Raw genomic sequence first — 27545 nt, forward strand, 5'->3', positions numbered from 1 at the left:
TGAATCAGACCTGACTAAGAAAAAATCACAGCCGCTGGCTCTTCCAGAGCAAGGCTTGTTCACAGCAAGCCAAGAGATGAGCATGAGTCAAGAGCGGTTTTCCCAAGCTCCCAGGAAAGAAACTCTTCATCCCAGGTGGTGCTTCCCAGAAGACTTACCTGGCTGGCATTGTTCCTCCAAGGCTCATTTTGCTTTTGCTATTTCCTGGCTCATATTTGACTAGTTAAAAGTTTTATCAGCCAGGGCCATAAATTATCATGACAGCTTCTAGGGAAACTCGGCCCTTTCGTCTCCTGCTCATTTCCTCTCTGTCCCTTGCCATTGATCAAACCTGCAGAGTTTTAGACTTTTCAAAAGCAGAAACAAAGAGAACTCCAACCCTGTCTAATTGAGATGTAGGTAAAGTTAAAAAGCAGCTGCCACGCATGTCTTTGCCTCAATTAAATAGGCTCCTTGATATTTCTGATAATTCCTTTTTCTTCTTTTTTTTTCTTTTTTTTTCTTTTTTTTTTTGTTAGAGCAGCTTTATGATTAATGGGTGCTGTGTTGTGGTGACATTTCAGCTTTTCGCATATCCCACGCCCCTGTTAAATGGCATGGGCTCGAGATCCTGTTTACAAGAAGCAAGAGGACTGCAAGTTGTACTATTAATCAACAGCGTAATTCAGCAGGGGTGTGGTGAGAGAGCTCAGAGCCCTGTTCCTGGCAAACGTGATACCCCCCCAGGAAATTTGAAAATGTTTGGATCCAATGCACTCTGCAGCTGAGAGCAAAGCGGCTCAGCAGAGTAGCGGGCTCAAGGAGTATCACTGCACTGCTTGAAGGTCATTAATTTGTGTCTGACGAGGGAGAAAAAAAAGCAGTGAAAGCCAATGCTTTTCCAATGTGTGGATTGAGGGCTCTAACAGGCCCTGAAGAGCTGATGCTGGAGAGCAGGAGTTGTGTTTCAACCCATTAAGCCCTGGCCTGACTTTCAATGTCAAAAAGGAGATGGATGATGGTGCTGAGAGCAGTTTCTTTGCACAGGAGTTTGGAGGCTGTACAGTAAACTTTGAACTGGAAGAAGTGTGAGGAATATCAGGCTGCTTTCCTGGGGACTGCCTCTGTAATAACAAGAGTTTCAGACACTGTAACTGTCTCTGATCCTAAAGGGACTTCAACAAAACTGGGTTCAGGAATGCTTCACTGTGCTGAGAAGAGAAGGGAGCTGGTGCTGGAGGGAAACAAGCACAGTGGAATAAGACTGCACTGCATGCCAGGAAGGTGGGACTGATCCTCCTACTTAAAGGGCTCATGGAGAAGCATTGAATGAGTGTAAAAGTAATGTTTAACCATATCCCAAAGAGAACATCCTAAGTTGCATGAGCATTATAGGTGCCTGGCAAAAAGCCTCAAATTTCCGTGGTTGGGTTTCTTGGTCAGGTCTCTGCTATGTCAGCCATTGTGCAGCTGGGGAGGGCAGTAAGGTGGTAGCCCGACATGACTTTGTGCACCAGTCGAGGAAAGCACAGCTGAGGAATGGGCTATCAGGATTCTCCCTTTCTTTCCCTGCTGCAGCATTTCTGAACAGGGGTGCTAGCCCAGCATCTCGCATCTGATGAAGCATCACAGCACAGAAGGTCCTTTCTTCTGAATGGGAGCAGAATAGACTCCCTTGCCATTCAAGTGGGAGTTGCACAATGTGGCATGTTCTGCAACAAACAAAAAGACACTGGTTAAAAATAAGACTTCCAGAAAAGGACTGGAGAAGCTAACTTCGATCTTCTTATCAAAACACAGAACACAGCCCTATAATCATCAGTGTCAGGATAACTGAGGGGGCTGCAAAACGTGTTACGAGAGCAGAAATTTCTTAAGTCGGCCTTCTGAGTAAATTATGATGTAATTACACCCTACCCACAAGCACAGCAGCAGCAGGTTTCTGTTGTCTCTGGATGTCTCTGTTCCTCCTTATATGTGTGTAGTTATAGTAGAAGAAATCAGCCAGTCCAAGCTATCCCACATAAAATAGCAGCAGTAAAGACAGCAATTTAAAGCTTTGTCTGCCATGGCCATATGGGACTTGTAAATTATGTTCCCAGTTCTAAGAACAAGAGAGGCTTCTCTAGGGGACCATGACACCTAAAATCAGTGTGTTGTCTAACAGCTGTGGAGATGGAAGTTGTGCTCACTCTTTGGGAAGACTTGTGGAGCAGCAGCCCTCAGAGAAAGCATCACAGCTGGTGCAGCTGTTGTGTGGAGCTATTGCAGAGAGCACTGTGGCTACAGTGATTACCCTTCAGTGGCTGGGAGGGGAGCAAAGAGACCAAAGCAAAGAGGAGAAACCCCCAGTCTGTTCTACATTGCCACCTCTCTTTGCAAAGCACCAGCAGAGACATACAACAGATGAAAGGGTCCCTTCTTGGGCAAGCAGTATCCAAACATCATCTTTTCTGCTGCCTAACTCAACTCCGAGAGGTACTGAACAAGTACATTCCAACAGAACTAAACCGAGAGATGAGCACCAAGTGCTTTCCCTGAACTAGAGGAGATCCCAAAACAGGGGGTGGCAGGCCTGGGAGATCCAAGAGAAAAGAATTTAAGGAGGCTTTGACAGCGGGTTCTGGCCCACAAGCTTCTGAAGGAGAAACATCAGAAGGACATGTTGGCACAGCTAACCTTGCCTGGGGAGTTTCTGGTATGGGCACGTCTCCTGGGAGAGATCCAGCTCTAACCAACCCTGCAGGGGTAGGAGAATGGGCCAGCAGATCTAATTACTTTCTTTTTACACCCCTTTTCTGCAGTTTCTGTCAAAGATACCTCTTTGTAAATAAAAGAAATCGTCATCTTAATTCTTCCACAACCAGGCTTAAGCAGAGCAAATAGATTTAGATATTAAACCCAAGGGACAGGAAGCTCTGTTGGATGCCACAGCTTTATCCAGTAACCCCAGCCACATCCTCTCCTCCCTCCTCTGCTGAATAATTCAGAGCTTCATTTTCTTATCTGCTCTAATCTAGGTTTGTACAAACCAGCCCTGCTGTTAAGTAACATGAGGAAGATAAAGAACAACAAGGCATCTTTGTGCAGGGGAAGCCTCAGCAGGCAACAGATACCTCCCCTTTGTGCTGCTGCTGTTCAAGAGAGGAACTAGCATCTTTCCTCTGCATTGGCACACTTGTTTCCCTTCGTTTTTTTTCGTGCTCCTTTCTCCACAAGGATTCATTATGTGCCTAGGCTGGCCTCTACCTGAAGCAGGAAAAGCCAAGAAGCACTGAGGGGGGAAAGGAAAAACAAAAAAGCCCTGAGCTCTGTAATAGACTTTTCATTTACTAAATCTTTTAGAAGTTTTCCTTCTTTATTCACTAAATATCAGTTGCTTAAGATAATCTGTGAACCTGCAGAATGGCCATTAGGAGCTCCCTGGTGACTAGGTTAATTCACAGTAAATTACAGTGACTGCCAAGGAGATTGCAGGGAGGTTAGGAAGAGATTGGAAGCGGCAGGCAGCAAAGCACTGTAGCATTTACCAAAACCAGAAAATAGAGCAATAATCAAGGATTGTAAGGAACAAGGAGTCCAGACAGTGAATGCATGTTGGAATAGTCATTTCAAAACTCTGACAAATGCTGGTGAACACTGGCATCAACATTGAGCAAGTTTTTGAGTGATAGATCAGCAGTAGCCTGTGTTACCATGCACAGGAAGCATGAAGTACAGGAATAAAGAGACTGCCCTTTTCCCAATAGTTTTTTAATGTGGTAGAACACAGGAATGCTGGGCAAGAGCCAAAAACTTGGCTGCACCAGGCACTGTATGCATGGAAAGATGTTTTTCAGGGAGACGACAACCTTTTCCACCTTCCCCTCACCATCCTTCCATCCTTTTCCATGTGACTGTTAATATGATAACACTGACCTTGTCATCAGCCCCACCACTGGTGTTGCTGTGAGGACCTGGGCTCTTTCATAACCCAAATATTTGCTAGGGCACTGTGTGTGCTACTGCTCACAGGCAGGCTCTCTGGGTGCACCATCCTGGTCCTGACTAAGACCAGCTAGTTGTAAGCATACAGTGGGGGACAAGGTCCCTCTGCATGTCACATCTCACAGAGCATGCTTTGCCTCCTTTCTTCTGGCTCAGTTTAGAGCCCAGGTCCCTCTCATGTGCTTGGCCACTCTGATGTGGTAATAAGTACATTTCCATAATCATATTCGAGAGGAAAAAAAGGGGAAAATGCCACAATCCAGGCAATCCCTGAATTACTGAACAGTAATTTCAGTCACAGCAATGTCTAAGTGCAATAAAATTGAACCTGGAGAGCTTTTTGAGAATGTCAGAGTGGTCTCCACTATAGGACTGTTCCTATCTACCTGGGGACTGCAGCTATCCACTGCAAACCTCCTCAGGGCTCCCAAAACAATTGTGTACATCAGAAAATGGCCAGGATTTCTTCACCACAGCTTCCAGACAAAAAGACTCCCTCAGCACATTTGCCTGTTGTCTGCATCCCTTCAAGAGGCCAGCATAGTGAAGACCAGCTTGGTCATAGTGGCAGTGCAGCCAAAAAGAGGTCACATAGCAAGTGCCACCATCCCACAGTGGCTTCTCTTCAGCCTCCCACCCAAGATTTGTTTCCTTTCTCTTGCTATTTCCGCAGTCCCTTACATCAGCCAATATTCAGATCCCTATGATATTCTGGTTGTGCCTTCCTCATGTATAAAAGGCTGGTGTTCAGCACTTTCCCAGTAAGTTGGTAGTAGATCATCCTCCAGTGTTCTGGGGTTTTTTGCACTGTTCAGCTCAATCCATTCTTCCACCCTTCTAGTGGGCTACAGGCAACAAAGTATAGAGATCTCTGTAAATTCAGCTATCATCTCATCCTCCTCTCCCTTCTTCCTTTTTTCCTTTTCTTCTTCCCTCCCCTACCTACCCCCTCTACCCCCCCCACCCCAGGCCCCGGGCAGACAGGGCTTTTTTAAAATGAACTTTAATTTTTTTCTGCTAGTAAAACATAACTGTACCAAAAAATCATATAAGCCTTTTTTTTTTCCCCTGAAAATATACATATTAACCTATTGGAAAGCCTTCGTTTCTTCTGCCAACTGGTATCAACAGTCAATCAGAGTCTGTCAACATACCAATTTTATCATCTCCAACTCGGATAGCAGTGCAGTCGTCATGGGAACCAAAATAGTAACTATGGAATAGCTGCCTTAGTAACAACAACAACAAAAAATGTGTTGGCATAAAATTGCATTTGTAGTAAATTTCAGTTAACACTTTAGAAATTAAACAGCTGCGGTGTGAATCCTGTAGTTTGTAAAATCAAGGGCCCTCTCCAGGGAAATGGGGGCTTTTAAAGTTCCCCAAGATCTAACCTTGTTGGTGGCCCCTAGCGCTCTAATTTGAAAGAGATGTAACAGGGGGAAACACATATTTATTTTGATCTGGGCATTTGTGTAACATGAGATTAAAGATGCAGCAGCTTTACGCTGTTTGAAGAGGCAACCTGCATTCCTTATATACAGAGTTAAATTTGTGATGCTGGGGAGAACTGCTAACTACAGAGACTTTAAAGACAGCTTGCTTTGGTCCTTGTGAAAATCCAAAAGAACATGAGGAAACAGCAGGAAAGGAAACATGGAAATTGCTGTATCAGTACAGACCTGTGGCCCAGACTCTGGGGCATATGCACATTTCAAAGGAAAACACATTCTCGAAATTCTTAGGTCACATATGCACAGAGATTCAGCTTTTCAGGATAATGGGTCACTCCCTTAGTCCACTGAATGCTCACATTATATTCCTAAAATCAAGTGAACAGAAAGGGAGGGTATGTCTAAGAAGAGCACTTGCTGGGTTTGTCTTTTCAGAGGACAGGTTAAATACAGTGCTTTTATCCCCTCCAGACCTCTGGTTTCTGTCCTGAAACACCTTCAGAAACAGAAAAAGTCAATCCTAACTTTACTTTGTACGTGACCTGTAAAGATCCTGCCAGATCTCCTTGCATTGCATAGATGAATATTTTTCTCCTAGCAGCAAAGATGAATAGCTAATTTGCAGGTCGGCTTTTTAATTCGCTCTCAAGGAGGTGACCTGCTCAGCTGAGCATCAAGACTACCCACAGCAGCAGGTTCAAATCCCAGCACTGTCTTCTCTGCCCTGCATAGAAAAACTCAGCTCTCTACCACTGAGGTCAATCAGACACTGTGGACAGTTGAGAAAGAGTCCCCAAAACAGTAATAAAGTCCTTTATGAAATGTCTTAGGGTTCTTTTTGAAATGACAGTACTATTTATTTCAGTTTTTCAAAACTAACAAATATATACAAAACACATCTGGCACTAGAAAGGCTGAGCCACAGAAGGCTGAAGAAGACAAGGGGAGCTACCACTATCTACTTACACTGGTCTTACATATTTTCTGAAAGGTCCAACTTTTTACTCCTGACAAATAAAAGATGCTGTGCTGTGGGGATCTCTGACACACATGGTTTAGGTATTATAATACTCTTCCTTACACATGCCCAGTTCATTACTGGCCTACAGCCAAGGAACAGTTTTGTTTAATCGGTGCTATATTAAAATTGTGAAAACATTGTCATAAAAAGGGAATGGATAGGTAGTAAATGTTTCTCTTTCTAGAATAAGAGGTAGTTTAAATATTTGTGTAATTGCAGTATAATGGGGTTATAATCCATTCCCTTTAGCACCAAGACACTCTTTACTAGGAACAAGGCCATTGACACTGTCAGTTTGCAACAAAGGCCAGTGACCCAAACTCCTGCTCCAGTAGATCATGTCCCCAGGTAAAACACAATCATTTAGAATGGTATAAGCGCTGTACACCCTTTAAGTGACCTTTTGGCCAGATGAGTGTGTCCTAGTGACTAGTTACCTAGAGAGAGCACGCTCAGAGGAGAGCAATGGTCAGAAAGGTCAAGAAAACTTTCCATTCTTTCACCTTCGTAAATCTTTTTGTAAGAATGCCTTGAGATGCTTCAGAGAAATCAATAGGAAAATTCTGCTGGAGCAGTAACAAAATCTGTGTCATGTAAAATGAATTTAGACCTAAAGTTTAATGCTGCTATCTTAAAAGGGCATCTCTCTACATTTTTCCTAGCACTGTGATAGTACAGTGGAGAATGGCCTGAAAAGGTGTTTCTCAAGAGGAGGTGTGACCACTGAAGGGTTTGGAGGATTAACCTTTCAATTTTGAGCCAGGGCTGTGAGAAGTGGGTACGAGTCAGTGAGGGCTGTAAGGCTATCAGCATGGACAGAGCTGGCAAGGTTACAAAACAGTTTGGGTGATTAGCCAAGAGCCCCAGTGGAATCAGTGACAGAAGTGAAAACAGATTAGAAATGCTGCAGCTTTGAAGACAGGAACCAGGACATTGGGTAGAGAATGAGTTTTGTTTGCTCAGAGGCGTTTCTGTGCTAATAAACAGGGGCCAGGGGACTCTTGGGCAGGGAGGGGCCCGGTAAGGCTGATTCAGAAAGCAGAACTGTGGTGGGAAAAGGACCAACTCCAGAGGCATTAGCAAGCCTAGGGTGTACCCATGCAAAAGTTTGTAGCTATTATTTTCTTATTTACCACTCTCTGTATCACTTTCCCTTTCTCCCTTTCATCCTGACATACACAACCGCTTTTCCAAACAAAAGTGGGGTGAGGTGAGAAACCTTTGCAGTTTTACCACTCAGAAGAGCTGAGCCCTAACTGGGATGTCCACCTGGAGCTGTAATGGACTAATCAAGTTCAGTGACTGTTTGCCAAACTTCCTGTGTTTTCCTGTGTCTATGAAGCACACCCCTTCAGCCCATGAAAGATGACTGCTACTGTTCTGATTTCTAAAAGACACATGAGAATTGTGATTTCTTTTTGCATCATGGAGTTAGGGGTTGATCCCAGCATTAATGGTGCCTAGCTGCTGCCTATAATGTTCTGTAATCCTCAAAAGTTTCCATATACCCCATATGCTACACCTAAAATGTTTTAGAGAGCAATTTAACATCAAGAAGAAAGAAGCAGGAATATTTCATAAATCCACTAAAATCTGCTGGGATAAGGAAGCTTTAGGAAGGGCAAAGGGAGAAAATAAAGTTATTTCAAAAGACAAATGGGGCATAACATAGGATCTGCATGAGAATCGTTTGTCACTGCCCCTCAGTGCCACCTCTGACTCAGGAGGTCACAGGACTGCAGTCCACAGGCAGCCAAGGAGAGCACACCAGGGAAGCTTCATTGTCTAGTGGCTTATCTCTGGTGCTCTTCTCCAGGCCATTGCTGCTGCCAGACACTGGGTTCTGAGTGAAATGGCTCTTGGGTCTCACCCAGAGCAGCTGTTTGGATGGTTGTGTCCTGATCCATTCCTGGAAGGCAGCTGTGACTGCATAAGCTGGAAAGGGAAGATCTTAGTACAGAAGGAAACAGTATAAGTAGTTCACAGTCACTGTGCACTAAGAGCACATGTTTACTATTGATACTTCCAAAAACACCTTTCTGAAACTAGGTCTGCAACTGCTGACCTCTTTTTTCAGTTACAAAACATACGATTTTTGAATAAAAAGTGATCAAAATTGAAGCAAATTTCCCCATATATCAAAATAAGGAGCCAAATGGGGAAGGCATTTACAGTATGCCCTGCATGGCTATAAGCAATATTCCTTGTAATGCAGCAGCCCTCAGGGAAGGGAGAGGGAGGTGAAGCCCTGTCTCAGCCACATGCATGTCCCCAGCACAGGCAAAGAGCTCAGCTCCACTTGGGTGAGGACTTGTCCAAATGCCACAACAAAGGGAAATCCAGGCCTGAAACGGTTTCATGCCAGCTTTGTGCAGCAGTATATTATCATTTGATGCAATTATGTCATTAACTAATTTGCAAATTTGCATAGAACCATTCATTTAATCTTTAAATAAATAGTAGGGATTTTGCACCAGTGAAAACCCTCCAGATTAACTGCTTGGTGAATGAAGCTTTCCACTTATCTGGGAGACAGCAGCAGGACCAGCTTTATCCACATGCTGACCTGCCAGCACACTGCAACCTCGATTTGACAGATAAGTGCACAGCTTCATCTGAGGAGTTGTAGAAAGGAGCTCAGCTCCCTGGCTCAGGCACCTCATAATCTCTCTTGGACCTTTACTGCACATCAGGGCAGAAAGTTTTTACAGAGTGCAGCTGGTACTGAGACTCATCTCAGTTCTTGTGCTCAAATCTCGGCATCTTTGGAATTGAAGTGACTAGCAAGTTGTCACAGGGAGCCAGAAAAGGCCCCTCCACAAAATGAGCACTCCGCATCTGTGAGCAGAATAACACTTTCACTCGTTCTCTCACTGTTTTATTGTCCTCTGCCAACCACCTCACTTTAGTTAGTTATGCTGTGCTCTACACAAGACACTCACACCTCCTTAGAAAGTGTCTGATGGTTGCTTTATGACAACTGGTTGGATGAGCTCCCCTGCTTGGAAGCTGCCTCCACAATCATTGCTCTCTTGCAAGCTGCAGAGAGGAGGCCATGGTGTTGAGGAGGGCCAGCAGATGCTTGTGCACCTCTTTGGTGGCAGATGGAGCTGGATTACTTCACCTACCTGTCACAGCTGGGCAGACTGACAGACTCTCTCCCTTATTCTGGAAAATACACAAGGCCTGCACCGTAAGAAAAAAGAGGAGGAGGAGGAGGATCCAGGCTTTTGCTGTACTGTCTTTCTGAAATCCCAGGAACACGACATAGCCATGACAACTGCAGCTCTGAAATCAGGGAGCTGAGTACTCAAAGACAGTTGCAGCCAGAGGAGAGGAATAGCAGACAAAAATCAGAGGTAGAAAACTATTAGGAAGCAGGCGATTTTGCAGCCTGTATTGTGAAAATAGAGCCCATGCCTCAAACCACTGTGTCAGGGAGGCACACTCAGCAGCCGGGCACACCTGGACCAGCCACTTGGCTCTTGGCTGCTCTTATTATTCTCTGCAACCCTTCAACATGACTCTTGACAGAAAAATTACCAAATGTAATGCACTTGTGACTTAGTTAATTTGCACCTGTATCTAATTTCAGACCTGCTAGAATAACAGAGCAGTTCTGTAATCAAAAATGGAGAGAAGAAAAAAAAAAAGTCAGAGCTGCCAGTCACTGGCTGCTGTAGGGGAAACTGTCCCCACTTCATACGGTGTCCTCATGCAAGAGCTTGCAGGAAGGTCATAGGTTGCAGAGGCTTCCCTGAGAACGCCCAAAGCAAACCCCCTGTGTGGGACTCAGAGGGAGCCCATGGCAATTCCCAGTGGCAGCTGGCAGTACCATGCTCCTCCCTGCTTTGCCAGTCAGCAGTTGCTTCAGTCTTGTACATGTCTCTCCATTTTCATTTTGGGAGATTGGTCTGAGCAGTTTCCAATTGTCTACTTGTGGCTAATGGCCATGACTTTCTGGATGCCAGAGGGTGCCTTGCTTCATCGTTAGAGAAAGCACTAATGAGGCAAAGACCCTCTGGCCCATGGTTGTGGCTCCTTAAGGTACTAGTCATGATACCTCAGTTTCCCCTCCAGGATCTGTGGTGCCACAGACGTTATAGTTGATGTGTCATTTTTAATCCTCTCCCTCAGTCTCTGCCATGGTCTGGCAGCTCCGCAGTGTTCAAGTCCCGAGACATGAGATTTAAGAAAGTCAAACTCACTTTGCTTTTGTCAGCTCTGTGGGGACCCTTACCCATGCTGGTGCCAGGGTGCTCTGCTCAGCCTGCTCAGCACCTGGCCATATGCAGTGGGGCAGAGCAGCCCACAGACCTCTCATGGCTTGTTCTGTGGGACCTTGGGATGGCCTCATCCTGCCCATCCTGCCACTGTGTCTCCTTCATTGCTTGGCACAGAGCTGTGATTTCAAAAATGTTCTCTCCGAAGGAAATCAACAAGGAAGAGCTTTGGTTTTCTTCTTGACCAGCTTGTCTGTCCAGCTCTCCCTAAAGAGGGACAATCCATCAGCCTCATTTCCTGCTGTCCCTTCCCTGTAGGGATCCCATTGCATCCTGATACCCCTAAAACCAGGTGCAACTTCCATCCTGTCACATGAACCACCTCTTATACTAAATCATCTCAATCCATACCCAGCCAACCCAATCTTCCTATACCTTCCCTCAATGGCATCTGCTTTCCTGTAGCACAATCACCCAGCTAATCCCCAGTGAGTGTGGTGACTAACCCCAGCCATCTCCACTCTGTGGGGACCTGAAGGTGATACACACAGTACAGCATGGAGCAGCCTGCACTTTTCCCCCGAGAAAGACCAACAGCCTTCAACAGAGCAGCACAGAGAAAGCAAATCAGGACATAAAACATTTTGAGATCTTCAGGTGAAAGGGGTTAGTACGTCATTAACATCAATTTCTTTGGCTGAGATTCATGTTAAGCACAGCTCTGGGAATATGTAAGAGTGATATTTTAACCTTGGCCTTCTTACTGACCTTATCTCTCTAACCCTGGTCATACATTTTAATACCCTTGTCTTATTTTCCAGCCTAAAAGGAGGTGGGTACTAGCTGTCCTGCCTTGCCAGGCTGCTGTGGTTCTGTAATTAGGTATAACCCATAGATCTCTTTAAATGTGAGCATTATCTCTCTGTAATCACCTCAAAACTCAGTGTCCTGTGATAACGGGTATACCAGAGCAATGTGCTCCCCAAGGAAATGGGTCCTTCCACCTCCCAGCCTTGCTTTTCTCCATGCAAGGGCTCTCCTGGGCAGCCTGTGAAAACAATATCTGCCCATTACAGCTGAAGCTGAAGGTTGAACCAAGAGGAAGGAATTTAAGGCACTGTCTTGGGACTCCTCACATATCATGCTATATCAAATAGGCCTTCTCTGCCCTAAATGCAATCCCAGGAGTGGTTGCTCACTCACCCAGTGAGAACAGTGCAAAGCACAACTGGTGATCCATGCTGCTCATATCACTGCCAAGATTTCCTCCTGGAGATGCCCTGCAGCAAGAGCTCAGAGAAAAAATCTGGGTGAAGGACATGCACTTCTTCTTTAAAGGGACCCCTGAAGCCACCATTCCCAGCCTGCCATAGGAGCACACAGGTCATGAAAAGAAAATGCCAGCATTCACATCCAGACCCAAAAATAGAAAGACTCGGAGGAGCAGGACAAACTCAGAGCATTGAGTGGTGTTGAGGACTTCCTTCATGTCATAGCTGGCTCCAGAAAACCTTCTGCTTTAGTCACCTGAGAACTGTTTCGCATTCACAGTACCTGTGCAGAAATTCTCCTATGCCAAGTAGCCTTTATGTAAAACAGTCTTCTATGCTTAGAGCAAACAACTAACAGGACTGGAATCCTCTGAAGCCATGGTGACTCATCACTGGGTAATTACCTACAGCCCTGCTCCTCTGAGACATGCACCTACCTATGGGCTGGCATTCATCAGTCCTCCTAGTTTCAGTCCTAGCAGAAAGGCCAATCCTCAAGTACACCAGGGAAACCAAACACCTGATCCCCCGAGGTGGTGCTCCAGGGCAAGGTTGAAGGAGTATTAGCGATACCGTGTGGGAGAGCTGCAGTTTATCTCAGGATCCACAGCTATCAATACAGAGCTGCAGTGGGGAGATGCAAAATCTTTAATTAACTTTTGCTCACTCGCTCCCAGCCCTGGTGGAGGTGGGTGGATGTGATCGTTGCTAAAGGGAGGATTCTCCCCTCCCCCTTCTTTTGAATTCCCAAGCAATCAGTGCTCTGTATAGAACAACATAAATAGAGCTCCTCAGACCTGGTGGGCTTTAGTTTTGTTTTGTTCTCTTTGGGGTGGGCTTGCCCTCCTCCTTGTTCTATCAAATACCAAGCAATTTATGGACCACTTTGAATGTGTTTTCACACCCTCTTTGCATTTTAACTGACAACATACATGCTTTTTTAATTAAAATTTTATTGGCTTTTCCATAAGTGATGTACCTACTGTAAGTAAGCACAGTTCAGTACAGATAACGTGGTTTGTTTAGTTATCTTGCAAGAGATTATTTCTGTTATCATTGTAAGTTGATTATTGTAATTATTGAAAGAGAGAAGGCTGACAAAGAGAGAGCATGCAGAAGGAAAATGGGGGGGAATTAAAAGATAATAATAAAAGATAATAGCAGTCCCCTTTGTTCTTATTGTTTTTTCTCTTGACAACCTACTGTACATGCTAAATTTCAGTTTAATGTTAGAGTCCCCCCTTTTGCTAACACACTCCCATTAATAACACAAGGTCTTTAAACCCTAGATGCCTGCAATTAACTTCAGTATCAAAAAAAGACAGAAACTGTCTCTCTTGTTACTACTACCAACCCTGTGAATATCTCAGAATTATCCTTTTCACCTCTGTCTTCTGAATTAATTTGATATTTTTAACTCTCTTTAGAAATTGTATGGTTTGGGCACACAGAAAATTAAAGATAAGCATTATGTATGTGGGGAATGTGTGTGTGTATTAAGGCTAGGGAGAGACATTATAGACTGCACAGATAACCAGGCACTCCTGGCATTGTTCCAAGGAGCCAGCCACCATTCTGTTGGTGAAACACTGTGTTGCCCTGTGCTTGTCTGGAGGCACACATGTTCCAGAGGCAGTGAACATTCCCTGTTCATGTGAAGTGCAAGAGAATCTGCACATGGTGGTAATCTCTGTAAGAGAAGTGCTAGTCTCAGGTAAGATTATTTTTTTACCACATTTCAGAGAGATACTGGGCAATGCTTAAAACTACTGGAGGAGGGTATCAGAGGGCCACTTCTTTCCTTTTGCTGCAATGGAAAATGGCAAGGCTCTCATACAAATCAAATGGTGCTAATAAGGTTACTTTTTTAGATACTTTGATCCAGACTACTAAGGCTCTCAAGGACTGAGACTTTGAACTTGACTATGTATTATCTTAAAACACGAGAGAAAGGAATGGCACAACCAGCATGAGCTATTGAAGTGTTCTGGGCTGCAGCAATGTCTCCCACACCCCAATGACTTTGTGTTCAATTGGGTCAGCAAAAAAGGGGAAAAGCATAAGTCTTAGTGGGACAGCACCACATCCAGGCATTAGAAGTAGTATGTTTTCATCTCTAATAACTGAGTATGTTCCACTGAACCACTACCACCAGACTGCAAATCCCCTCCTCAGCAGGGACATGAAGAGTTTCATGGTCAACAGAGTCAAATGCTGCAGAGAGATGCAGTGGGAAATCTGTCCTCTAGGTATTAAACACAGAAGTGCCACAAAAGCAGTTTCCTCTAATGTCCTGGCCTGACTCCAGCCAGAGCCCCTGTGTCATTCCAGGAATACGGTGAGTGGGAAACCTCACTCGGGTCGTGGGGTCAGAGCTGAAGCCATCCAGCTGTGAGCTATTCAGATGCATCTCAGAAAATCCTCCCAACAGACCGAGCCCCGTGAGACCAACCTGAAAAAGAAAAACCAAGAAATCAATGCTGTGCTCTTTACAGTTTTTCTGCGGTAAATAAATACTGCATTACCTACACTGTGCTCACATTAAAGGATTCTCTTCACTCAGGGTAGTTACTCACTTCAGCATATTTGGTGTTTGCTTCCCCTCTTTGCCAAGGAACCTGATTTGTAATGTCGCATGAAGCTTCAAAATGAAGTGCAGCTCTCCCTTCCCTCTCTCAGAAAAGGAGGTAAACCAGCTGCACACCCTTGCTCACCTTTCCCAAGGAAGGAGAGCTGTGGCCCATGTTACTGCTTTACAATGACATGACTATTTACGGTCTCAAAACTTCTTGTCAGGTTTCCTCTAGAGTAGAGGAGAAAGACAGGAGATAAGGCTTTGAAGGTCAAAACAAACGGACAAACCAGGAGAATTTTTTTTTTCACTGGGGGAGGGGGTGAGAGATGAGGAGAACACATCCCTTGAGATCATCTTTGATCATAAAAAAGCAGCAGGGATCAAATCAGCTGATTTTCATTTGAGGTGTAGAAATCTGGAGATCAGACTGTAAATATATTCAAGAAGAACCAATTTCACCGTGCCTTCATTATCTAGCAGTGTCTATCCTGACCTACGGGAAACAAAGCAATGAAACAAACTGGAAGGAAAATATTTTTAAATTAACCCAGATCTCTCAAACCACCTAAGACAGGCAAACAAACAAATAAAATAGGCTGAGCCTTCACTCACTTCTTGGATGCAAGCTCACGTCAACTTTTATTTTTCTGAATTGATTTGCTTGCTTCTATGGCTTGCCATTTTTATTTTTTGGTCCCTGAAAACGTTGTAAAAACCAGCTAATAGGGGTACAAAATAGTAAGTTTTATGTACATTGCAGAAACTTGTATATGATGCAGTTTGTTAAGATCTCTGCCGTTCCCCCAGCACCGTGTCAGGTTTGTCTAACACCCAGCCCCTGAGTTACAGTTTTACGGTGCCGATTTATAGCGCTGTAAGTTTAATATAGTGGCGCATTGTAAAAGGTTGGGGTTTGGTTGTTTTTTTTTTTCCCCTTTCCCCTTCTCTTAATTAATATTTCAGGCGCCGGGAGAGCAGCGCGAGGGCAGGCGGCGGGAGCGGGGCCGGGATTCAGGGAGCGCCCGGAGCGCGGCCGGGGACGGGCAGTGCTGCCCCCTGCCGGCGCCGCGCGGGGCCGCTCCGCCGCCGCCCTTCCCGCCGGGCCGAGGGCGGGACAGCGCCGGCCCCACAGGCCGCCCTCAGGGCCCCGAGCCGCCGGCCTTTGAAAAAGCCGCCGTCCTTTTAGGGGAGAGCGCTCCCTCACTAATTAAAATCCCAAATAACCCACCCCGACCAAGAATGAGGCAACCGGCAAGCGAGGCAAATTGAACGGACACAAACCCCTTATTTCATTGCCAATGATAGCGTGGAACTGTAAATAACCTAAAACAAGGCAGCCCTTGAGCACTGGGGGTAAAATACCGGCTTAAGCCCAGGAGCTCTTTCCTGTGCTTGTCTCGTCGTCCTGGAAAGATTCTGTGGCTGGGATTGCACCACTTGCTAGGGTGACGTTTTCAAGGCACCTTCCTGGAGCTTATTTCCAGCCTGGCAGGACTCTTCCAAGATGTAGGGAACCTCTGGATAACTACAGGGAAAATGGCAGCGGTGCTGCTAGCTTATAGTGCAATCATAAACTATCCTGAGCTGGAAGGGACCCACGAATGTTACTGAAGTCCAGCTCCTGGCCCCGCGCAGGACAGCCCCAAGAATCACACCGTGTGCCTGAAAGCATTGTGCAAACGCTTCTCAAACTCTATAAGATTTGGTGCTGTGACTTTTAAGTCTCCTTGTTTGCCATCCTCCAGCATATTGTTTTTTTCCACAGACTAGTGGGACCTAGCAGTGCTGCCAGCAAAACCAAGCTGTATTGTCTTACGAGGGAGGTGATGTGCCAGGAGTGAGTTGCGAAGTGAAGATGCTTCAGGGACAGAGGAGAGAAGAGACGCTTTGGCTTTCACGGCAGCCCCTCTTCCACGGAGCCCCCTCTACTCCAAACAGCTGTTTGCCATCAGCCATGCCCACCGCTGGAGTCAGCTCCTGCGTTAGTCCCTGCTCTCCTCTGTCACTCTGCTTCCCTAGATCACCAATTTGTCTGATTGTTTGCAATTAGCTGTTGATTATGGTGCACAAAAGTCCAAGGAGGATAATTAAAAACCGCTCAGCCAGCAGCAGTGGAAAGACTCTGCTGCTGCAGAAGAGAGAACAGTGCACAACAAGCGCGTCCCTGCTTCGGGTGGCACAACGTGGGCTAGTGAGGACCAGCGAGCCTGGTGTGCACAGGTAGGAGATAGGCTGCAGGAAAGGCAGGGCAGCTCAGAGACTGGTGGTGATCTCAGAGAGCTCAGATGAAACGTTGCAGCTTACTGCCACAGCTCCCGGAATCATGAAAAGAGGGGTAGTTCCCTGCCCCAGTTATGATTCATGAAAAAACCTTGAGTCTCGAAATCAGGGAATGAAGTGATATGAACAGACAGAGGAGGGATTATGATGAAATAAATTCCAATTAAAAAAAAATATGAAATTAAGTAAAAATGTTTAAATGGAATGGGATGACATGAGTTGAAATTAAAGGACCATAAATTACCCAACTCATACTTAATGAAACCTCGAAATCAGGGAACAAAGTGAAATGAACACACAGGAGATGTATTTTGATGAAATAAATTGCAACTGAAAAACACCCAAAAATTCTGAAATTAAATGAAAATAATTAAATGGAATGGGATGACATGAAGTGCAGTGAAACAGACCAAAACTGGCCACAGTGATACTCATTGAATTTGCGAGATTTCATTTCCTTTGTTAATTTGCATTTCCTTCTATCTTATGTCTTGTCCAGTCTGTTCATTTCAGTTTTTTCCCTGATTTTGAGATTTCATTTCCTTTCATGAAATTTCATGAAAGGAAATGAAATCTCAAAATCAGGGAACAAATTGAACCAAACACATCAGACAGAAATTATGATGAAATGCAATCAAAAAGAAAAAAAGAAAATTTTGAAATGAAGTGAAAACATTTAAATGGGATGGAATATCATGAAGTGCAGTTAAAAGTTCCAAATATTGCTGAAATTACATTCACTGAAATCTCAAAATTGGGGAACAAAGTGAAATGAACAGACAGAGGAGAACTTATGATGAAATGAAATGCAATTTAAAAAAAACTACATGTAATTAAAAGAATTAAATGGATTGGGATGACATGAACTGCAGTGAAATGTACTGAAACTTGCAGAAATAGTACTTATAGAAATAGCAAGATTTCATTTTCTTTCATGAAATGAAAATTCTTCAATTCACTAAAGGAAATAAAATCTTGAAATCCAGGAATGAAGTGAACAAAACACACAGGAGAGGAATTATGATTAAATAAATGGCAATCAACATTTTAAAAAAATTCTGAAATGAAGTGAAAACAAGTTAATGGAATAGGATGACATGAAGTGCAGTGAAATGGACCAAACCTGACCAAAATACAACTCATTGAATTAGTAAGATTTCATTTTCTTTCATGAAATACCAGTGGGAGCCCAGGAACTGCAACACGCACCTCAGGCCACAGCAGTAACATCAAAGCCTTGAGTGATTTTCTCAGTAACTTTGCTGAATGGGTTGAAGAAACACATTTCTCTGACTTCTCAAGCAGCACCTCTTTTTAGACAAATTGTCAGTGGAAAGCCTTTCAGGAAATCACCTTGCTGTGAATTACGCTTTTGTTGCATGAAATAAAGCACAAAGGCAAATGCTGGAGCTGATAATGCAAAGTGCCCACTCAGTCCTGTGTCAACACAGATCATTTTTATACACAGTAATAGACATCATGGGGTGTTGAGGAGAAGCCTGGGCAGGAACAAAGTACATACAATAAATTAAAGCCTTGGAGGACTGAGTGTGAGAAGCAGAGTTTTATTGAGGTAGAGGCATTTTGCTTCCCCAGTTATACAAAAAAGAATTGCAGATCAATTAGAATGAAGAAAAGTCTGACCAGTTATGAGGGCTAAACAGACTCTATACACAGACCTCAGAGCCTCTCTCAGATGCCACCTGTAAACAAGAACAGCCTCTGACTCTGCAAAGGGAAGTGGGAAAAGGGGTGTGCAGGTGGGACTGCTGTTTGTCTCTACTAGCATCGCAGAAATTAAAAAAAATACCTTTTCTCCATGAAAAAGAAATAGCTTTTCCAAACGAACCATGCATCCAAAAGGAGACGCTGAACTTGCTCTGTCATAGGCAAGACCAAGTCTTGGTACGTGGTCAGCTGAGCCCACACAGCCTTTTCTGCTTAAAGGAGGGGATTGTCTTCCTCACCCTTAATGTGTTACTCTTTGAGGCAGGTCTTAGGAGCTCTAAGAGGAGCCCATTACAGCCCGGAATGGCATAAAATTAGCAGGATGGCATCTGAGGTTGTTTTGGAAACAGAAAAAGGTTTAACAAAAGGCAAAATAACAAAGCTCTTACAGAGAAAACCAGAGCCAGGGGCAAGAGGTTCTTGCTCCTGCTAAAACACTCCACAAAAGCGATTATTTCCTTTGTTCTCTTCTTTTTCTAGTGAATTACCTAGGCAGGACCTCTTGGCCTCTGTCCAGTCAGGCAGCCCCAGGTCTGAGGTGAAGTCCCAAAGGTCCTATGAGGTGTTTTTATGCCAGATTGAGGAGAGAAACTTCTGGGCTTTTTGCCTTTTTAAGCAGACAAAGAATAATTTGGTCACTCCGTCAACAGGGGGCACATTCCTACACACCCTGTTGTCTTTCTTTACCTCTCACTTCCCCTCATCCAGTGAGATAACCTTTCCTTCTCCTGGCCCTTTGAGCCCATTCTTGTTGCCCCCCAAAGCCTTCAGTGAGCTATATGAATCGTTAGCCTGGCAGGATGTGATCCTAATTTCTGGGGCGGTTTCTGCTATCTTAGTGAGTTAAAGCAACTCAGGGTATGATACATGCAAGGTAAGAAGATGTTAGACACAGCTGGAAGAAAAAAAAAATCTTTATTTGAAGGGAATAACACAGTGCCAAAACCTAGTGAAGTGTTTCAATGTCTTGTAAGAAATAAACCTAGAGTAATTCCCAGCCCTGACCTGTGTTTGGATGACCATATTGTACCCTAGATAAAACCAGCAATACAGAAATGGGTAAAAATGAAGAGTAAAAAGAATCATTGGACTGCTTTGATTTTCAAAGAGGGGTTCAGGACAGCCCAACTGTGATTATAATGAACATCTTTTGTTTCCTCTGTGGGAGATCTGTAGGGATACAGTTGCTATAAAAATAGGGGCTCAACAAACTGGTAGGACACAATTACAGGAACTGTGCCATGCTGCTACACAAAGCATAGTTCAAGACACAGATATAATATTTTTTCTGAAAAAGGTGGAGTTAATTGCAAATTTTCTTGGTTTTACCGAAATCTACATCTTGGCTTCATTTCGTAAAGCCTGAGCAAAGGAAATGTGAACAGCTGGGATACCAGAGGCAGAGTGAAAAGGAGGAGGAATTCATTGCAGGGGAAAATGCAAAAATATAAACTGAATGAGGCTTAATACATCAGGGATGAACTGTGTCATCACTTTTAAAAATAATATTCCTTATCCTGAAAACACAATGCTGGATGTTTTAAGAAAATTACTGTCCTCTGAAGCCTGATGTTTCAAAATAATGAAGGCTAAAGTCCCATTAGATGTTTGTTTAAGGACTAACACATTTAGCAGCTGCAAAATCCAACCATAATGTCTTGCTGTTTGTCCACTAAATCACATTATTCTCTAGCAGTGGGATGTGTTCTCTGTTTACCTGCACTGCCTGCCCTGAAACTAGAGTTTTCTCACTGAATTTGCCACTTGGTTGTACAGTTCTTGTTCTAGACCTTGAATTTAGGGCTGGTCAACAGGGATGTGAGAAACATCTTTGAAAGAGCTGATCTCCTGCCAGGCAGTTCAGGAGCAACACTGACAAGACTTAGACTGACATTAAAAAAGGAACAGTTTTTCTTTTGTAAGAATTTAAACAGCAAGCAGTAACTCCTGGATAGAGAGCTATGAGACACTCATTAATTCCAGTGACACAGTGCCTTGCCCACAGTTTACTGCTGTCTGCACCATGTGATGAGGGGACAGGTCAGAGAGAATGAGGGTTTTCTCATGGCAGGCACTGTCCTAAAAGAAAGCAGGCTGCCCATGTTTCATTTACAATTTCAGCAGAAGTTTTCCTCTCTTGAACCCAGTGTGCTTTGGTCCATGGATCCTATCCAGTAGAAAGTTTAATTGAAGCTCAGCTACTCACTGAATCTGTGCTTGAGTGGACTGTTAAGTCTCAGTGTCCTGGCATTGAGGCTGCTGAAATGCAATGCCTTGAAGTCTCAAATCTTCATGTCAAGTCTCTCATTTACCTCAGTCACTGACAGGCTTTCATCTCATTCAGATAAGCTGCTCTCAGTGTTTAGAAAGTCATCCTTTCAGCCCAATCTAGCTTCTCTGCTGAGCCTCTTAGCCCAGTGCCAGTTTTATAGCTCTCTCCCCTACTGTGGATGTGCCAGACCCAGAATGATAATCCTCAGAACTCAAATCAATAAATTGTGCCCCAAAGTTGTGAGTTTTGTCCAAAAGTTGTAAGCTCAGATAGATTACTTAGGGACAACTTCAATTTCCCATAGTCTGTATTTCCCTATCAGTTGCTGACTGGAGATCTGGGCTTTAGAAAGAAGGAAAGAACAAAGACATTAATTCCCTGCTCCAGGAGACAGACCTGCAAGACATCAGAAATCCGTAAAATCCTGAGCTGGCACCACCCCCAGCCCTGGGGTCTCAAAAGTGCCACTGGGTGAAACCGGGCACCATAGCTCATCAGCACAGAGCAAATGCAAACTTTATTGTGTAGTCATTGTTGCTGGAAGAATTATCTATTCTTTATCTCTGTGAGAACCTGAGAGATTAAGTTTGGAAGCCTATTAGGAACCGTTGAAATGCCATTGTTATCATTCACTGTTAATCATCACGCCTGGCTCCAATGCACTTAATCAGACCAGTTGACACTTGGGCTCCAAATGAGAGTCAGCCAAGCGGGAGAGAGGTGGAAAATGCCAACGGCTCGTGCACGGGGCTGGCATCTTCTGCTCGTGGCAGTTTTGAGTCAAAGACCCCAGCAGCAGGGTGGGAACTCCTGGCAGATTCTTCCAGATCCCTACCTGATTACGGCTGGTCTTGGCAGTACATTTAAATGGCACAGAGAGGTAGCAGAAAAGCTCCCTGACATGAAACATCCTACACAGGACTAACAGACATGCTGAGGAAGCCAGCCCCTGGTCAGGGAAAATGTTTCTTGGGGTCTTTTTGGAAATTCTTGCCTGCCAGCTGTTAATGGATGGGGCTGAACTGCAGTCTGCATGTTAATGAGCCTATTATGAGCGGCACTTTATCTTGTGACAAAGGTGGATTTAATGGAGTTGAAAGGTTTCCCAGAGTAAATTCTAAATGTCCTAATAATGCAATGAAGACTCTATTAGTGTATTTATTAATTACAACACAGCCACATTTCAGCAAGCTGTTTCAGCAACCCAGTATGTGACTTCCCCAGTAGAGAAAGCTCACAGGGACATGTCCTGCAACCTGAAGATGAGAACCTGCAGTCTTTGTCACAGCCCTTCTAGAAGCCCTTAACATGGTGTTCCTTATCTCATCTTCCACTTTTACTTCCACTCTGCTTTGTCTGGCAGTAATTCTAGCCTTGATGTCTGTGAGGAGCTCTGAGGGCTTATCACCCAAATGCTTCAAAACATCTCCTCAGCCTATGTGTCTCTGTCACAGCTCTGGAGTGGGGTCAAGGCTCATCTCATGTAGATTTGGGCCATATCTCACAGCTCCCCAGGCATACCCCATTGTTCCTCTGGGATATTTTGATGGGGTTTTACCTGTACCATGAATCTTCCAGCAAAAGTGATGGTCATGTCAGCTTCCACAGAGCCTGCTTTTACAAGGCACTGTGGCATGCACCAATTGTTATTCTTTGCATGCCTGGGCTCAGATCCTTTAAAGTTCAGGTCAGTTGCTGAGATGAATTCCTTGTCTCAGGACTGATGCTGTCTTTTTTACACTACTGGTCAGAGGACTCCTCTATCTTAGATGCTCTGGCTAGGTTCCATGAAGATTGTTCAGAGGAGAAAGGGACCATGATAATTGTTTTACAACACTGTCAGATAGAGGACATCTTTCTTTGTCTTTCAGGTTATGATTTGCGTTAATAGTGAAGTGTGAATGACTGCAGGCTTTCTGTGGGTTTGCTGGAGTCAAGCTTTTGAACTCTTTCCTCTCCTAGGAACTAGCACACTCAGAGGTGAGGAAAACAAGGTGTGCAATTAACATAAAATTCTGGCACAGTATCATGATTCATAGTATCACCTGGGTTTTTTTTTTTTCCTGTGCTCATCACCTTTGTCTCTTATTGAATGGCATCTGTGCACAGAATACCTATGTTTTCAAGCTGCAATCCACATCTCATTTGGCAACCATACACCTGTTGAAAAAAAAAAAAAAGCTAATACAATAGCTCACAAATTTTCACTGTCAAGGAGAATATGATCTTTCCTACCTCCACCAAAGACTCCAGTTGAGAAACTTGTGGTGAAAGGAGCTGCACAGATCTATAGGAGATACTTTCATTCATGCTAGCAGGCATATTGGTAATTTTTAAGAAAAGGTTTAAAAGTCTGTTTCAGTTGGAAAAGGGGACTAAATAATCTCCTTCAATCCAGTTTCACTCCAAGCTCTCAGCTGCATTGTAATTAACTTTACTATCTGCAGCAGAATAAGAACATTTTCAGTCAAAATAAGAAATTATGCTTCTTCTGTAGTACTGTCTATCCAAGACTGAATTATCATATCATCCTACTGTCTTTTGCCTTCCTTAGCTGTGAAGCAGCTTGACAACAAGCAGTGGTGGGACAGAGAGACTCCATCTCTCTTGTTGTCTCCCTGCTGACAACAAGCAGTGGTGAGACAGAGAGACTCCATCTCACTGGCCCTGACTCACTGCCCACTCCCACGCACTCTCGCTGTCGCATTTGAAGACACCATGAAAGAGGCTGTCCTGCATGAGCCCCTCTTGGTGGTAAGCATGCCTTGCTAAGGAATTACAGATCTCATCAGAGGTCCAGCAAGTTTTAATACTGTATCTAGAAGAAAAATGGCTGCATTTTGTTATTTTAAAGAAAGAAGGGTGGGGGCATTCCATCATTTCTTTCAAAAGCAAAGTTCAAAAGCAAAGATGAAATTGCTCTGAACATGGAAAGCGCCCTATTCAGATCATCTGGACCATGCCTGGACTCAGATGCCATCATATAACAATGAACTTCAACATCATCACAGAAGGGTATCGTTACAGAAGGAGGTCCATCCTGAATAACATAAGTATCCACACACTTCTGAGAAACAGAAGGACCGTGACAGATCTGGGTATCTCTGTTCTACCACTCTTCTGGGGGTAAATTGCAGGAATCCTGGCAGAAGTCATGAAGGAAAAGATTAGGTTCCTGATGTTTGTCATAAGTGATCGAAGAGGCACATTAAACCTCAAATAGAGCTGTTTGTATTTCTAAATCAGTCCTGAACATGGTGGTTTTTCTGGAAAATAGAAATAATATAAATTAATTTGTCAGCTCCTGTTTAGATCCCAGCCTGTTCCACAGCAATACATTGAGAAGAGCTGGTTGAAATAATTATTCTTGACTTATGCAATCATTCTTTTTATTTCTGAAGGCTAATGGAGTGAAAACACGCTTTCCAGACCTTTGCTAATGACAGAGTCAGAAATAATGATCGGGGACCCTTATGTTCCTCTCATAATGAGGAAAGCAACACAAAATGATAGGGATGTGAGTCCTCAGCAATCACTTGTTCTTTATTTAAAAGGCAAATGGAGCATTCAGACGAGTTCTTTAGGTTAATGGAGCCACAAATAAGGTTTTGGGGCAAGAATTTTTCACAGATAATGCAATACAGGCAATCACTTCTCTGGAGGACAGAATTATTTACAGATGTTGAAATTTCTCTGTCACAGAGAGGCAACCTAAAAGCCAACACTGCAAGGACAAGCCAAATTAATCCTTCCTTTCTCATTGCCCCAAGTCTGTGCACAAAGTCCCCTGTGGTGCAGAAACACCACATGCCCAGCCTGGGTGTCAACTGCTGAAATGGTACAGGATGGTCACAGGAAACGAGAGCCCCAAAAAGATTCAGAGAAGGGGACATAGTAAATTTGAAAATCACTTCTCATATGCCTGCCACCTGAACCTCATGTCCCTTTGCCATGCACTTTCCTGTCCCCTACCCTTGCCCAAGCCCAGATTCTGAGACTACTACAGCTCACACAAGACCCCCAGCAAAATGAAATTACCCAGAGACTCATGTTCCACTATTTGCTGGGGGTCATGAGACTGGACAAAGCAAGCCTAGGAGGTCCCTCAGAAGAGCCCTAAGTAGGAGCTCAGGCAGTTTTATCCCAAGGGAGAAGAGGGCAGAGGTAGTCATCCTCACAATCATCAGCTTCAGAGAGAAGGAGTAGAGTATAAGAAGTCCCCCAGGCTCTGTGCTGATGGTCAAATGCAATTTTCCTGACATCTGCTAAAAAGAGCTGGAAGAAGTAAGAGCCTGAAAAAACTTCTTCCCCGCTGGGTCATTCTTGCTAAGGAGATTGTACCTGTTTCTTTCTCACAGGCTGGTGAAGGCAGTGGCAAAATGGAGCCCCCATAACCTTGGAACAGCTGTTCAGGTCCAGCTCTCCAGAGACATCTCATTTTTCACTGCATCACCACATGAACAGGTTCATGTTTCCTTTATAGTTCTTGTAGTCATCAGTACTCCTGTAAGTAGACCTGAAACACCATCCATAGGCTGAGGACTTTTAGGGAAAGGGGACTAACTCCTTGGTTGCTAGCACCACAAAAATTCATTTTACATCATTTCTTTCCCTTCTAGTACAGCAAGAAGGGAACCACCTGCAGGTTCTGGCGGTTAAAAAAGAGTCCAAAGGCAAGTATGCCCATATCATTGATTACTCAGCAGGGGGAGGAGGAGGCAGTATATAATCCACTAAATAAGTTCTGAAAGATGCATGATTAGTACAATTAACAGTATCTCATTCCTTTCAATATGAAATCAGCACAGGGGGAAAAAAACCTCTTAACACTCACTATGGTGTTTATAACTGGGTATGTATCAAGAAGCAGTCTCCTGGACAGAAAGAGAGAATACTTCACAGATACATTTGTTTTTTATCAAAGCTTGCTAAGCACATTAGAAAAAGAAATTTAAACCCATTGATCTGTCAGAGTAAATGGCAAGAGAAGCACGTCTGAGAAATTGGTTCAATATTCAAGACCCTATTTTAATAAAGCTGTTTTCCCAGGTTGTGATCTCATCAGCTCTCACAAGCTTAGTGGCAGGAGCTTTTTGAATGTGTTCAGTGGGGTGCCATGAGCATGTACAGGAGCATCTTGAAGTGATGGGGCGGGGGAGAGCTAACTGGTCCTGCAAATCAGGACTTGAGCCCAGCACCCTTGTTGACATCTGCCTGGTGTAGTGATCCATGAAAAGAGATGTGGAGACTATGTACTCTAAATCTGTGACCATAAAATTTTCCACAGGACTTTGTGGACTTACATTAGAGTAAGTGATGTTTGATTTCAAGGAGGAAAAATCTACTAAAGTAAAGCATCTATCAATGGATCCATTTTCATATGTGCCACTTCTCTGTTAAAATGTTTTACTTTCATTTGAGATTCTGCATGAAATCAAGATATTCCTAATAATTACCTGGAAATAGACACCCCCTCTATCATCTTTTGCATTATTCTGTAGAAATATGGGGGTTTGATGCATTAAGCAAGTACAAGCTGGAGAAATTCTACTACTGTGACTTTCCATACCCTGCCCAAGACAGTGTGAGATGCTAATCACCATTCAAACCTCTCAGCATGAAGACTGAAACTTGAGAGTCTATTAATGAAGACCCAGCTGCAGTAAGCTGGGCTTGTGGCTTGGACAGATGGTGTGAGACTGCCCAAATAATGAACTGGGAAGGGCAGTTGTCCAAGAAAGTGCTTCAAGTAACTTTAAATGCACATTTGACTTGGTGTAATTTTTCAGCCAATGTATGAATCTTTAGTCACAAGCAGAGCACCAATCTCAGGGATGATGTGAGCCGCTTTAATCAGCTTGCCCCTGGGTAGAAAAAGCACACAAGGAGAAGAGTACTGTCAGCAGCAGAATGACGTGCTAAGCACAGAGTAGGTCTCAACAGTCACCTCCACCAACTCTGATTCACTCACTGCTGGTACAACACTGTCAACCTCACCTGTAGGAGACTAGCACTAACATATGCAACCACCTAAAAACAATCTGTGCTGGCAAAAAAAACATTTGCAAAACAGTCAGTGATAAGATACAAATGTATTACCCTAACAGATATTTCAAGATGGGAAAAAAAAAAAAAAAAAGGGAAAGAAAAGGAAACAAATCATGTGCTAGGGCTGTCATGAATGAGAGTTGACCGTATCAAAACTGGTTTCCTGGCAATCCAGGTGAATGACTTGGCATTTGGCAACATTAAAAAGCATTTTATTTAAATGGGCACCACAGACTGCACCATCCTATCTCTCTGTGTAACAACTCTGTCCTCATCTTTATTGGCTACTCCTTCAGTTTGTGTGTCATCTTCAGATTTTATCAGCAGCAATTTTATATTTATTTCAAGATCACAAATATAGAAATGGAAATAACACTGGACACAGACTATTTCCTAAAACCTCACTCCCATCAGTCAGCATTCCCTACCTCTTTTGACTCAAAATATTGTGCTGGGGCATGCTGAACACAGTGCAAAAGCACATTATCTCTCTGCAGTCTCTGTTGACAACTGAATTTGTAAAATGAAAGTGGTTCTGTTTAATAGGTTCTACCTCCCTGAAAGCTAAGTTACCTGATATTAATTATATTTCCAGTTAGAATCTCATATTTCCCTGTGCACTATTTTGCCAGGTATTAATTCCAGGTTGTTCAGCTTATAACTACCTTAACTGCTCCTGTTGCACCCATCTGAAGGGGTGGCAAAGT

The 27545-nt window shown here is 43.8% G+C and overlaps 1 protein-coding gene across 4 annotated transcripts in view; it reads right to left on the reverse strand.

The window, feature by feature from the left end:
* Positions 1 to 12868: 12868 nt before the first annotated feature.
* Positions 12869 to 27545, reverse strand: part of LOC108962386 (uncharacterized) — a 66692-nt gene continuing 52015 nt past the window's right edge. For all 4 annotated transcript variants that reach the window (XR_007777085.1, XR_007777084.1, XR_007777083.1 and 1 more), the window contains one exon: positions 12869 to 14387. Coding sequence is in view for 1 of the 4 variants with exons in the window: in XM_030236415.2 (XP_030092275.1) it covers positions 14347 to 14387 (41 nt within the window). In the remaining 3 variants the exon portion in view is untranslated. The remainder of the gene's footprint in view (positions 14388 to 27545) is intronic.

The sequence above is a fragment of the Serinus canaria genome, chromosome 3, assembly GCF_022539315.1.
Source record: "Serinus canaria isolate serCan28SL12 chromosome 3, serCan2020, whole genome shotgun sequence".
Classification (NCBI taxonomy): Eukaryota; Metazoa; Chordata; class Aves; order Passeriformes; family Fringillidae; genus Serinus; species Serinus canaria.